Source organism: Arachis duranensis, unplaced genomic scaffold (assembly GCF_000817695.3).
Source record: "Arachis duranensis cultivar V14167 unplaced genomic scaffold, aradu.V14167.gnm2.J7QH unplaced_Scaffold_343483, whole genome shotgun sequence".
Taxonomy (NCBI): Eukaryota; Viridiplantae; Streptophyta; class Magnoliopsida; order Fabales; family Fabaceae; genus Arachis; species Arachis duranensis.
The window spans coordinates 1215800-1231062 of NW_026264909.1; the positions used below are offsets into that span (position 1 = coordinate 1215800).

The 15263-nt window shown below is 36.9% G+C and overlaps 1 protein-coding gene across 3 annotated transcripts; it reads right to left on the reverse strand.

Moving 5' to 3' along the window:
* Positions 1-13063: 13063 nt before the first annotated feature.
* On the reverse strand, positions 13064-14515 carry LOC127744392 (peptidyl-prolyl cis-trans isomerase CYP21-4-like). Of its 3 annotated transcripts, XR_008005382.1 has the most exons (4): positions 14331-14515; positions 14041-14218; positions 13233-13494; positions 13080-13139 (listed from the first exon to the last, which is right to left on the reverse strand). XR_008005382.1 is itself a non-coding variant. In XM_052256585.1 (3 exons), exons 1-3 carry the CDS (start codon positions 14446-14448, stop codon positions 13486-13488), a joined length of 267 nt encoding a protein of 88 aa, XP_052112545.1. In that variant the 5' UTR covers positions 14449-14515; the 3' UTR covers positions 13064-13485. The 3 variants fall into 3 exon arrangements, 1 of the variants encoding a protein (XP_052112545.1); XR_008005381.1 differs by having other exon boundaries at positions 13064-13494; XM_052256585.1 differs by having other exon boundaries at positions 13064-13494; positions 14369-14515.
* Positions 14516-15263: the final 748 nt, after the last annotated feature.

Here is a 15263-nt window from a genome sequence, read left to right on the forward strand (position 1 = left end):
TGCAGGGCAACACTTATTAGCCGATATACACCCAACACACTCATTGTAAGCAACCTCTGTCTTACAGGAGCAACAACACACTCACTGTAAGCAACCTCTGTCTTACATGAATACAACATACTCACTGTAAGCAACCTCTGTCTTATAGGAGCAACTACAGACTCACTGTAAGCAACCTCTGTCTTACAGGAGTACACTGATCTCGATACCTCTGTAAGCAACATCTGTCTTACAGCAAAGCATTATAGCAAGGTATCCCAGGAAAGCATTCTCAGTGGTCGTACTACCATCCATCTGACTGCCACAATGCAGCAGATGAAAACAAAGATATCTCTAGGGTTGCCTTAACGTAACAAATGACTTTTCAACAGGCCTTTACTTGTCCTCTATTCTCTTTATCATATTACTCTTTTCTCCTTATATCTCTTTACTCTATTATGGTTTCTCCTTTCTTTGTATCTATTTACTTTTCTCTGATTGCTCTTTCCTCTGTATCTGTATTACTCTTTTTCTCTTTATCTCTTTACTTTACTCTGATTACTCTGTTCTCTATTTTGCTTAACAAATGTATTTAAAGCTTATGTAAATTTTGGTATGAATAGTTAGTCTGTCCCAAGTATAGGTTCATTAAGTCTATACTGAAACATTCTTACTTTTATATTATACCTAACCCTATTCGCAACTCAAGGACTAACTATGTTGCCCTAGTTCGTTCACTAATCTCTGTCTGTTTCTGTCATTAAAACTTTATAGACTTTTTCTTTGACTTTTATCTTTTCTTCAACTTTTTATCTTTCTATTATCTTTGCCTCACTAGCATGTTATTACCACTCCCTAAGTGTTTTATGAAGGTAATTATGAGATTCTGCACTTAAAGTTGTCTTTCTAAAGTTTTTACAACTGCCTTTTCCGCATTATTTTATTATTTTTATTAAAATATTATTTTTAATTAAATATTATTATTTAATATTTTATTATTATTTATTATTTTATCATTAATTTTCGAAAAATCAACTTACCTTTTACTTTTAACCTTTAAAATTTACTTTTTACCACCCGTAACTTTTAATGTTTCTACTTTAACCACCCTATCTTTCAGAAATTACAAAATACCCCCCAAACACCAAATTAATTAATTCCTTGCCATTTTATGAATCAAAAAGGTGTTCTTCATTGTTCTTTACCACTCAAAGTGTTCTTCATGTTTTTCATAAATTCTTCAGATTCTTTCCCTGTTTTTACTCGTTTTTCAATCTTTTCAGCAACCGATTTTTACCAAAATTCATAATAAATTCCCAGCCACTAAAACCCCATCTTTTCCACATGATTTTAACACAAATTGAACCCCAATTTAAGATCTATGGTTCATCTTTCCATCAGCCCTCAAGAACAACATCCATATTCATGAAAATTTCAACAAACTTTCACCAAGAATAACTCATATAAGCAATCAATTTCAAGCATAACCAAACCATATCATAATCACACATCTCAAACATAATCAATCAAGATTAAATTTGTCACACCCTACCTGGTTTTGCTGCTCCTAATTCGGTTAGACTTTTAGGTGGTCCTTAAGCACTTTTTCCTCCTAAATCACATCAAGAACAACTTTAAATCCAAAAACCCTCAACTAACCAAATCTCACTCAGCATGTTAGGAAGTGATTTCTAACCTTATACTTGCTGTAAATTCACGTTTCTTGGCCCTCAAGTCAAGTTAAGCATGATTCCTAAGGAAAAACATCAAGAAAACACATGTTTTGCATGGTTTTCCTTGAAAACTGAATTGAAGAGGGAGGGAGACAGCCATCTCACCTTATTTCCGGCCTTGATATGTTATATGGTTATGTAGAGAAAGAAGAAAGGATCATTTTGGTAAAATCGGAATTTTGATTTGAGTTTTAATTCAAAAAAAATCAAGCTTTGAAGATTAAGTGTTCATGAAAGTTTCTCTCTTTTCTCTCTTGTTATTTTCGGCCAAAATGAAGAAATGAGACAGCCTTGAAGTGTATTGGGGGTTTAGGGTGAGTTTTGATTGGTTGGCTTGAAGTTGGATTAAAATAATATTAAAATATCTCAGGTGTATAACTACTAAAACTAGGTGTACCGGAACACACGTAAAAACATCTCTAAAAATTCTTTTCCAAGCTACTAGCATAAAAGACACTAGTAACATATTTAATATGAGAATAGATCATGTATGATGAGGCCTTAGCATTGTTAAAGTCATCAGAGAGTGCCGGTGCTAAGCTGCACCAGTAAATTGTGAACCTGGTTAAACCGATTTTCTGTTTTTAACTAAAACAGACCAGGTAACCTTATAATATCATTCAAGCATCTTCTAATTCTAATGTAATGATAATACTATACTATTATCTCTCTTCTCTCATGAATCTAGTCCGGTTCATCAAACTGAGACTATTTACGAAAACTAGAATCATAACTCCTAACCGATATGGTTCAAAAACTAGGTTCTTCATCACTGCGTTATCGAGCTTGCCTCAGAAAGGTTCTAGCTTAAAGATGACATAATAACAATGAGGATTGAGATACTTTATGATATATAAGAGGAGTTCCCTTTACTAATCTTTTGGAGAAATCTGTGCCTTCAAAAAGATTTCACGTACTTGAAAAACGGGGTTGTTACAAAATAAGGCAATTCATCAAGAACAACTGGAAGATCATCAAGAATACAATGTATGTGTTTCAAAAATTGAAAGAAAATTAAAATCATGCAATTGACACCAAATTTAAAATTTGGCCCTAGATTCAAACAAGAACCATGAAATATTTTTGAGTTTTTATGATTTTATGAATTTTTTTGGATTTTTCGAAAATTATTTTGGAAAAATGAAAAAGAAGAAAAATTTTAAAAGATTTTTGAAAACTTTTTGAAAACAAAATAAGAGGAAAATTACCTAATCTGAGCAACAAGATGAACCGTCAGTTGTCCAAACTTGAACAATCCCCGGCAACGGCGCCAAAAACATGGTGCACGAAATTGTGAAACACAATGGTGCCAACAACTTGTACGCACAATTGTAATCTCAACTCTTTTTCACAACTTCGCACAACTAACCAGCAAGTGCACTGGGTCATCCAGGTAATAAACCTTACGTGAGTAAGGGTCGATCCCACAGAGATTGTCAGCTTGAAGCAAGCTGTGGTCATCTTGTAAATCTCAGTTAGGCAGATTCAAATTGGTTATGGAGTTTTAATAATTAAAAGATAAATAAACAGAAAATAAAGATAGAGATACTTATGTAATTCATTGGTGAGAATTTTAGATAAGTGCATAGAGATGCTTTGTTCTTGTTGAATCTATGCTTTCCTACTACCTTCATCTAATCCTTCATACTCCTTTCCATGGCAACTGTATTTTGGGCATCACCGTTGTCAATGGCTACTTCCCGTCCTCTCAGTGAAAATGGTCCAAATGCGTTGTCACCGCACGGCTAATCATCTGTCGGTTCTTGATCATGTTGGAATAGGATCCAGTGATCCTTTTGCGTCTGTCACTACGCCCAACACTCGTGAGTTTGAAGCTCGTCACAGTCATCCCTTCTCAGATCCTTCTCGGAATACCACAGACAAGGTTTAGACTTTTCGGATCTCAGGAATGGCCGCCAATAATTCTAGCTTATACCACGAAGACTCTGATCTTTCGGAACGGAGGCTAAGAGATACACACTCAATCTTAAGTAGAACGGAAGTGGTTGTCAGTCATGCGTTCATAGGTGAGAATGATGATGAGTGTAACAGATCATCACATTCATCAGGATGAAGTGCGAGTGAATATCGTAGAACAAGAATAAGCTTGAATTTAATAGAAAATAGTAGTAATTGCATTAATACTCAAGGAACAGCAGTGTTCCACACCTTAATCTATGGTATGTAGAAACTCCACCGTTGAAAATACATAAGTGGTCTGGAGGTCCAAGCATGGCCGAATGGCCAGCCTCCCCAAGTATGAAAATATGATATCCGGAATGTCTCTATGATCCGAAGATGAAAATACAATAGTAAAAGGTCCTATTTATAATGAAACTAGCTACTAGGGTTTACAAAAATAGGTAAATGGTGCAGAAATCCACTTCCGGCCCCACTTGGTGTGTGCTTGGGCTGAGCATTGAGGCTTTCACATGAAGAGGTCTTCCTTGGAGTTAAACACCAGCTTTGGTGCCAGTTTGGGCGTTTAACTCCAACTTTTATGCCAGTTCTGGCGTTTTGACGCTAGAAAAGGGCAGAGAGCTGGCGTTTTGACGCCATTTTATGTCGTCAAAACTCGTGCAAAGTATAGACTATTATATATTATTGGAAAGCCCTAGATGTCTACTTTCAAACTCAATTTAGAGCGTGCCATTTGGAGTTCTGTAGCTCCAGAAAATCCACTTCGAGTGCAGGGAGGTCAGAATTCAACAGCATCAGTAGTACTTTGTCAGCCTCTAAATCAGATTTTTGCTCAGGTCCCTTAATTTCAGCCAAAAAAACACACAAACTCATAGTAAAGTCTAGAAATGTTAATTTTGCTTAAAAACTAATAAAAATATACTAAAAACTAATTAAATTATACTAAAAACTATATAAAAATGATGCAAAAAAGCGTATAAATTATCCGCTCATCAGTGCCTGGCAACCACAAGCAGTCTACATGATATTCAACGTAGTCATTAGACGACAGCCGGAGTATAATCTCTTGGGTCTCTGATCCACGGATTTGATTCGCCTCTCCTGACAATAGAGCATTCGAATCCGTGAAATTTGAACCTTCGTGGTATAGGCTAGAACCAATTGGCAGCATTCATAAGATCCGGAAAGTCTAAACCTTGTTTGTGGTATTCCGAGTAGGATCTGGGATGGGATGACTGTGACGAGCTTCAAACTCACGAATGTTGTGCACAGTGACAGTGTGCAAAAGGATAGAGAGATCCTATTCTGACACAAGCGAGAACTGACAGATGATTAGCCGTACAGTAACCGTACTTGGACCATTTTCACTGAGAGGATGGATGGTAGCCATTAAAAATGGTGATCCACCAACATACAGCTTGCCATGGAAGGGAGCACGCATGATTGGGTGAAGACAATAGGAAAGCAGAGGTTCAGAAGCAACAAAGCATCTCCAAACGATTATTTGAAATTCCCACCAATGGATTACATAAGTACCTTTATTTTAATTTACGTTTTATTTTTCGTTTGATTATCAAAACCTCATAACCATTTGAATCCTCCTGACTAAGATTTACAGGATGACCATAGCTTGCTTTAAGCCGACAATATCTGTGGGATCGACCCTTACTCGCGTAAGGTATTATTACTTGGACGACCCAATGCACTTGCTGGTTAGTTGTGCGGAGTTGCAAAAGTGTGATTGAATTTCGTGCACCACTAACACTAATCCTTCCCAAGGGAGAGGATTAGGACCTGTGAATAGAAGTTGGCTCAACTACTTGACTTTCCTTCATTCGTTGAGGGTTAACTAAGTAGGAACAACAATATTTATCTTGATAATTCCAATGAGGATAGAACTTCCAATTAATCTTCCCTAAGCCAAGGCCTTTATTTGAATAATTCACACTCTCTTAGCAACTCGTTGGGAGACGACCTGGGATTTCTACTCACAGTATTTATTTCAAAATTTTGTGACAACCCTTTTAAATTGATACGCAAAATTTTTTATTGATTAAGAATTGTACTTGCAATGCTGATTTCTTAATTAAATTCTTAATCATAATTTTCGTACGTCAGGTACATTAGGTGATACCTCAAGAGCTGTACAAGGTGGCAAAAGAGCCTTGTACCAAAGTAAGGTTGGCATTCGCACATCTTATCTGTCACTTATACAACTCAACTGGAGTTGTCATAGAAGGAGACATCCCCATTGAGGAGGACAAGCCCATCACTAAAAGAATGATAGAGCATGCTAGAGGGCCGGGATTTGAACCACAGCAAGAGCATGGGGAACTGCCTCAACAAGAAATCCCTAAGATACGTCAAGGGATGTATTTTCCTCCTAGAGACTATTGGGACTGACTGAACACTTCTCTAGGAGAATTAAGCTCCAACACGGATCAGCTGAGGTTAGAACACCAAGAGCAATCCACAATCCTCCATGAAATAAAAGAAGATCAAAGAGTTATGAGGGAAGAGCAACAAAGGCATAGAGGAGCTCAAACGCTCCATTGGATCCACTAGAGGAAGCAGTAGCCGCCGTCACTAAGGTGGTCACGTTCCATTCCTTTGCCTATGTTATTTTTTTGCTTTTCGTTATGTTTTATTGTCTGTTTCCTGTTTTTAAGTGCATGATCATCCTTTGTTTATGTCTTAAAGCTATAAAATATTCCATGTATTTCTCAGCATACTTAAAAGAAAATTTTATTTGAAAAATAATAGGGAGATACATAAATTTCGAGTTATATAATAAGAATAGTCTAATTATTTGATGTGGTGGCATTACTTTCATTTTCTGAATGCATGAATTAACAGTGCATATTTGATGTTAGAGTTAAGATCGTTGGTTCTTGAAAGAATGATGAAAAAGGAGAAGTATTATTCGTAATCTAAAAAATCCAAATATTGATTCTTGAAGCAAGAAAAAGTAGAAAAAAGAAAGAAAAAGAGAAAGAAGTGAAAAAAAAAGACAGAAAAAGCCAATATCTCTTTAAACCAAAAGGCAAGAGCAAGGATCAAAGGCTTTGAGCATCAATGGTTAAAAGGGCCTAAAAGAAACAAACTCTTGGGCTAAAACTTCAAATGAGGTCCTCCCCACTAACTAAATTCTTGTGATGTGAAGATGTCAAGTGAAAGTTTTAGACTGAGTAGTTAAAGTTGTGATCTAAAGTAAAATAGTATACTTAAGAACTCTGGACACCACTTGTTGGGGATTTTCGCAAAGCTGAATCACAATCCTAAGGGGTTCACCTAGTTAAATGTCTGTGGCATTTATGTATCTAGTGGTAATACAGAAAAACAAAGCGCTTAGGGTCACAACCAAGACTCAAAAAGAGGCTGTGTTCAAGAATCAAAAAGAGCTAAACTAAGAGGGTCAATAATGTCATCCGGATTCTGAGCTCCTAAAGACACCAACACTTCTGAGCTTCAATGAATAGTGAGATGCCAAAACTATTCAGAAGTAAATGGTTACTAGCGCCACTCATCAATTGGAACTGAGCTTCATTGAAAAACTCTGAGATTTACTGTATCCCACTTTTCTTTTTAAGCCTACTTTGTTTTTGGTTGCTTGGGGACAAGCAATAGTTTAACTTTGGTGTTCTGATGAGCGGATATTTTATACCCTTTTGGCATCATTTTCATATTATTTTTGTTATGTTATGTTCAAGTTTGATTATATTTTCATAGATTTTAGTGCAAAATTCATATTTTTGGATTCTACTTTGAGTTTTTGTGTTTTATGATGATTTTAGGTAATTTCTGGGTGAAACTGAGGAGCTTTGGCAAAGTCTAATTCAAAGGAAAGGAAAGCGTAGCAGATGCTGTCAAATTCTGACCTTTGTACACTCAAATGAGCATTTCTGGAGCTACATAGGTCAGAATGACACCTTCGGAATAGCTTTTTAAAGCTAACTTCCAGAGCTTTCCATCAATATATAATGGTTTACATGGTTTTGTGATGGAACCTGCCCATATTGGGCGTTGAACGCCCAAGAACTACCCCATTTTTGGCGTTCAACGCCCCAAGGAGACAAGCCATACATTTGTACTTCTTAGAGGGCTAGAAATTTTTCTCAAAATAGAATTGGAGTTGCAAGTATAGTCCGAACCCAACAATTAACCAACATTAAATTTTAATTCAAGGATGTCACAATCAATACAAAATAACTAGAAGTTTTAAGTCTCGGGTCATCTTCCCTAGGAGTTGCAATGAAATGCTCAATTATTGGCTATGGAGGAAAAAGAGGTTTTGATTGCAAAAGGCAAGAAATTAAAATGGCATGAAATTAAATGGGAAGCAAGTAAAAGCAATGAAAATGGATATTGAATGGCAAAAAGGTCTCTTGACAAGAATTGGGGAATTAAGGATTCTTATCCTACTTATTGATCCCAAACATGGTAATTGTGTATAATTAATCCCAATTAGTCAATCCTAACATCGAGAATTAGTCAAAAGGGCATAATTCATCTCAATCCACAAGTCCTAGCCAACTCTATTAATGGAAGGCTTAGAGTTTATGGAAACCAAATCAACTAACAATCCTCACACAATGTAGAATGGACATCCACCACTCAAGTTCACCTAATTACCCAATTTTCCAAACAAGAGTGTGAAAAACTAGGAAAAAATCCAACCAAGTATTTTATCAAACACTTGGAAGGCATAAAAAAAATCATAGTAAAATAACAAGAAATAATAAAATCTACAACTACCAAATTAAATGCAAGAAAATAATAATAACAATTCAATTAAACAATAAGAACTTGAAAATATAAATTGCATTAAACGAAATTGAACTTAATAATTGTGCATCAACAATAACATAACTAGATACAAGAAATAAAAAGGAGAAATAGGAGAATCAAAGCAATAGAACAAGAAAAAGTAAAAGGAACTACAACAAAGCAAGAAATAAAACATGATCTAAGAGAAATCTACCCTAATTCTAGAGAGAATGGAGAGCTTCTCTCTTTAGAATATAACCTAAAGCATGTTTCTAAACTAGCCCTAATTGCTCTCCACTTGATATGGAATGATGCCCCCTTTGATATAGCACTCAATCAGCTTCAAAAAGTCCAAAACTGGGCTTTGGAGGCCCAGAAATCGCACCCAACATTTTTCTTTAAGTGAGTCACGTGCATTGATTCGTGCGTATCCACAGATGTGTACATATGCACGCGTGTTGAATTTTCCTCTTGTGCGTACGCGTATGATGTTGTGCATACACACATGGCTGTGTGCTCCTCCTTTGATTTCTTTATGTTTTCTCCCTATTGTATGCTTCTCCTCCACTCTTATCAAGCCATTCCAACCTATTGTACCTGAAATCACTCATCAAAACCATCAAGGCATCGAATGGGATGAAAGTGGGATAAAATTGATTAAATTAAGCACAAATTAGCATGTTTTCACAATTAAGCTCAACATAGGGAGAGAACACAAAAGTATACTATTTGGATGAATAAATGTGGCTTTATATGATGAAATCCACTTAAATCAATCCAAAATTTATCATCAAATATGGATTCATCAGCATGTTGTTCCTGTTCTACGTGCTATACATGATCACAAATGCTAAAAAACAAGGGAAAACTATGGAAATGAGTAGAAAATAAAATTATATAAAGTTAAACTAAATTAAACAAAGGATAGAAAATACTCTACGTATGGTTGGGTTGCCTCCCAACAAGCACTTCTTTGCCATTACTAGTTTGATGGACAACTCCTTTATGGAGGTTGATAGGGGGTTAGATCCTTGCCCCTCACGGTGAACTTCCGTCTTGTGCTCTCATGGATCAACTCAACATACTCCAGAGACAGGATCTAGTTCATTGTGTGTAGAATGACTGGACTTCTAGGAAAGACAACCTGCATGCCAAGTGAGAAGTCTTCGGTTGGAATTTTCTTGTTCATCCAGTCTTTGGGTACTTTCTTCTTGGTACCTCCTTCCTCAGTAGCTGATGGTGGATTTCCAACACCAAACTTAGGTTTGATGTCAGGGGGCTCTGTAAGACTCTGTACTAAGAGAAAGGGCTAAAATACTAAGTGTTGCACAATGGTACCTTCTCTATCTGTTGGAGAGTGAGGGTTGGGGATCTTAAATAGTATATGATCCTCCCAAAGCCTCAGGATCATCTCTCCTTTTTCCACATCAATTAAGGCCTTGGCAGTAGATAGGAAAGGCCTTACAAGGATGATGGAGTTGTCTATGTCCTCCCCAATGTCTAGTATCACGAAGTCTGCAGGGAGGTAAAGGTCTTCAACCTTTATGAGGACGTTTTCCACCATACCATATGCCCGTTTAAGGGACTTGTCTGCCATCTCCAGTGAGATTCTAGTGGGCTGCACCTGTTGGTGTCCCAGATTCCTTATTACTGAGAGAGGCATAATGTTAATGCAAGAGCCAATGTCGCATAATGCCCTCTCAAATGTGATGGTCCCTATAGTGCAAGGAATAAGGAAGCTTCCAGGGTCTGGCATCTTCGGAGGCAGCTTCTTTTGGACCAAGGCACTGTATTTCTTGGTCAGTATCACCATCTCCTCTCCCTTCAGGGTCGTCTTCTCAGAGATAACATTATTCAGACAGGCCATATAAGAGGGATTCTATTCCAATGACTATGCAAAAGAGATATTGACTTACAGCTTCCTGAGGATTGCCAAGAACAGATAAAGTTGCTCTTCCTTAGGTTTTTCTTGCACGTCTGGAGAGGGTTGTTCTTCAAGCTCCTCCATCTTCATAGGGACGTGCATGGTGACACTTCCAGTCTCCTCCTGAGCCTTGATCTCCTTCAGTTCCTCCATAGCTGGTTCCTCTTTAGATTCGACCTTAGCTTTCATAGTGAGAGCCTTGCACTCTTCTCTTGGGTTTACTTCAGTGTTCCTTGGAAGAGTGTTGGAGGAGGTCTCTGGGATCCTCTTATTCAGTTGACCTACCTGTATCTCCAAATTTCAAATGGAAGACCTAGTTTCTACCATGAAACTGTGAGTGGTCTTGGATAGGTTACAGACTATAGTAGCCAGGTCAGAGAGGCTCTGTGCGGAAGTCTCCATCTGCTACTGAGAGGGTTGGAACGGTCTGTTGTTGAACCGGTTCTGGTTCGTTCCTCCTCGATAGCTATTGAAGCCTTGTTGAGGCCTCTACTGATCTCTCCACCCAAAGTTGGGGTGATTTCTCCATCCCTAATTGAAAGTATTCGCATAGGGATTGTTTTTGGAGTTTCTAGAGGTGTTTCCCAAGTAGTTCACCTCCTCTATGGTGATCCATGCAATGTCACCAACGTCTGCCTCACAGGCTGCTTCTGGGGAATAAGCAGCTGAGCACTTTGTCCCACTCAAGTACTGAGAGATCATATTGATCTGCTGGGACATGAGCTTGTTCTAAGCTAAAATGGAATCCACAGTGTCCACCTCCATGACTCCCCTATTTTGAGCCATCCCATTGTTCACAAGGTTCCTCTCGGAAGTGTACATGTATTGGTTGTTGGCAACCATATCAATGAGCTCCTACGCCTCCTCAAGATTCTTCTTCATGTAAAGGGAACCACCAACAGAGTGATCCGGTGATATATTATACATCTCAGATAGGCCATCATCGAAGATCTCTAACATGGTCCACTTTGAGATCATGTCAAAAGGGCATCTTCTGATCAGATGTTTGTACCTTTCCCAAACTTCATACTGGGACTCTCCATTTTTCTGTCTGAAAGTCTAGACTTCCACCCTAAGCTTTCTTATCTTCTGATGTGGAAAGAACTTGGTCAAAAATCCATTGACCACCTTCTCCCAAGTTTCAAGTCTCTCCTTAGGTTGAGAATCCAACGATAGCCTTGCTCTGTCCTTTATTGCAAAAGGGAGAGCATGAGCTTGTAAACCTTTGGATTTACTCTATTTGTCTTGACAGTGTCACAAATATGTAGGAAATCAGAGATGAATTTGTTCGGGTCCTCCTGCGGGAGTCCATGAAACTGGTAATTCTATTTTAATAGAGTTACCAGTTGAGACTTAAGCTCAAACTTGTTTGCACCTATGGCAGGTTTGGAGATGCTGCACCCATAGAAATCAAATGTGGGTGCAGTGTAAGATCCAAGGACCTTTCTTGCGTCTCCTCCAGCGTCTGGATTGGCTGCCATAGTTGTATCTTAAACTTCTTGTTTAAGAGCATCTGCAAGATTCCCTCTGGTTCTACTAGCTTGAGCTTGTTGTAGACACCTTCTTAAGAATCTCAGGTTCAGGATCAGGATCAAAAAGAGCTTCTCTATCCCTATTTCTGCTCATAAACAAAAAAAAGAAACTGGAAAAAGGAAAACAAGGGAGTCTCTATGTCAGAATATAGAGAGCTCTTTGTGAGAAACTCAGATAAAGAGAAAAGAAAATAAAGGTGTCTTTTATTTAAAAAGGAGTTTTCAAAAATAAAGAGGGGAAATAGTTTAAAATTTTTCGAAAAAGATGAGAGAGAAAGAGGTTAAAAATTTTCGAAAGAAGCTAAAACAATCAATTAACAAACAAGATTTGAAGATTTGATTCTGAAAAATTTTGAACCTTAAAAAGGAAAAGTCAAAAGGAAATTTTGAAATTTTAGGATTAAAAAGATAAGGTCGAAAGAGGTAAACAAGATAATATAAGATTTGAAAATTAAAAAATTCAAATTTGAAATAATGGAAGACTAACAAACTATTAAACTTTTAAAATTTGAATTTTAAAATAAAGATAAGATAACAAAATTTTGAAAATCAAAGAAAAAGATAAGATAAAGATTTTAAAGATAAAGAAGATAAACAAGAAAATTAAACTAAATGAAAAGATTACCAACGAGACACCAAACTTAAAATTTTAAATCAAGAAAGAAAAAGATTCAAAAACCAATCACGAAATCAATTAACACTAATATCAATTCAGCACCAATACTCAATCAACAAAAGTACCACACCGGAGTAAACACAAGCAAAACATACAAGAAAAGCACAAGTATAGATAGCAGTTACAACAAATAGTTTAGATAACAGTTAATAACAGTTATGCAATTAGGCAAACCAAATGATATAGTCAGCCAGCTCCCTGCTGAAATTGGTAGCCAGATGATCTGCAGAAGAAGTTCAGTGAGCATCCAATTTTTTTTATTGAGCTCAATTTCTAAGTTGATGAAATTTATATGTGAAATATCATATATTACAAGCAATCTTGTTAAAGAAAATTACCTACTCCTGATTCACATAGAAGTATATCTGCTTTGTATAAGTTTGAAAGCTCTTCCAATGGTCCAAGATTAATTCAAACTGAGACAAAATACACCAAATAAAAAGCTACAAAATTAGAACTCGGTCTTGTTTCAATAGTATCAATCAATTACCACCATAAGACAGACTAATATCTAAATAAAAGTAACCTGGGTAAAGCTAGGAAACACCTTGGATGATTCCAATCTTGTTTGCTATATCTAAGGAATCACAATGGGGTGTTCCATCAGGCTTACAAGAAAGTAATACACATAAATTTATATGAAGATAGGTGATTCGATTATAAACAAATTTCAATTTACCAATGACTGCATAAATGCTCACCTGATCAAAGTGTTCACTTTCTTGGCTTAGATGTCATGCATTTTCTTCACTGCATCCTTGATCTTCTTCTTATTAGCATGCATGTCTACAATGAAAACCAAAGTGTTGTTGTCTTCAATCTTCTTCACTGTGGACTCGGTTGTCAGTGGCTATTGTATAATCCCTTTGTTGACAACTACACATGCAATGGCAAAAAACAACATTAAGGCTTAAAACACTTGATTGATGAAGCCCCAGGTGAAATCCACAATGTTCACCGTCCCTATAAAAACATTTAACCATATCAAAACCAGTTAATCAGTGTGAATATGAGACATCATTATGCTCCTCATCTATTAATCAGCCTTCAAATGTTCTATTTAAGAGTGACATTAAGTATCTCAATAGAGAATTTATGTTTGTAATGTTTAACTGTATCCACTTCTTCAACTTTCTGTCACAGGGTAATGTAACAATGAATATGAAGCTTAATAATGAAACCAGTGGTCGATTTTACACAGGTTGCTAGTATTAATTCATTATTTCTCAGAAATAAGAAATATTATAAGTGAAATAACTAATATTGAAATTGCTTCGAGGGAATTTCATTCCAAATACAACATCAAGTTAGAATATTAACTTATCTATACAGATGGAGATGAAATGAAATTTTAAAACAAATATATGTAGTGAACAACACATTTGAAGCTGATTATTTGTTTAAATTTAGCAATAAAAACGATAATCATTAACTTCCTTGACATGATAATATGTGCAGAAAACCTTAAGTCAATGGGAAAGGATAAGAATCAACAAAAAGGAGACATACATAACAATGAGATGCAAATTCAGTTACTTGAACAACATCCTCTCCCTTGATGACTCGCCCAACCACAATAAGCTTCTCATTTAGATCTAGTATTGGTGCAGTGGAATTGAAAAGATCAAATCCTTTGTTGGTGTGCTTGCCCTTGGAAGTTCCAAGCATGAATGCTTCATGTTTCACACTACGTAATTATTACAATATCTATTAATTAAACGCATAATGCCACTGGTTACCAAAAACTTTAAATAGCTAAAGCCAAATGGAAAAAGAATAAGAAAAACCCTAAACATTACATTCAATTCAATTCAACATCATCCGAAGTGTTACTGACCCTAACATCCCTGGAAAAGGGATGTGAGCAGAGGACACCGGTAAAGGTTCAATCCGATATTTCAATTTCTCCGACACCATTGGCGAGTTGGTCGGGTGCCTTCTATGAGGCTGAAGCTGATATCATTGCCTTCAATGATGTATCCACCTTGCCACCTCTCTTACCCGCTGTCGCTGCCTTCTTTTCCGCATCAACGAATCGAATCCATTGAATAATGAGCAACCAATAACGTAGCAAGCAAAATAAAAGCTAGAAAAAATAAAAAATGAAAAGCATTAGATGCGAACCTCTGATCTAAAATTTGAGAAGATAGGAATAGATATAGGCTGGTGTGTTGTGTAATCAAAGGAAGTGTGAGAGAGTAGAGGAGGAGAAGATCCCGAGATTGTGCTTAGGGTTCGAAGGCGGTGATGGAATAACGACACTAGGACGGCAGTGACAACACAACTTGAAGAAGAGAGAAGAGATGGAGGCTTAGAGCTTTCTAGGTTTGGGTCATGAGGAAGAGATGAGGAAGATGAAGAAGACGGTAGCCAAGCTCGACGGAAGCACGATGAAGCTCTTGGGTTAGGGTTGGAGGCGCGATGAAGAAGTTTTTGGTTAGGATTCGAGTTATGCGATAAAGAAGCTTTGGTTGAAGTAGTTTATGTGTTTGATGAAAAATGTTAAGTGCGTGTATGCGTTTGTTTTTACTTAATGAAGTGCTTTTGCTTTCCAAAGTTTTACATACCTTTTGGCACGCTTTAAAAATGTCATGGTAACGTAACTTTATTGGCTCACTTTAAAAGCGTGCCTGTTGCTCTCTTTATGGCCACGCTTTTGAAGCGTGGCATAAAAAAAGTGTGGCCAAATCACTAAGAGTTGTCACCCACATAAAAGTGTGCCGGTTTCTCTT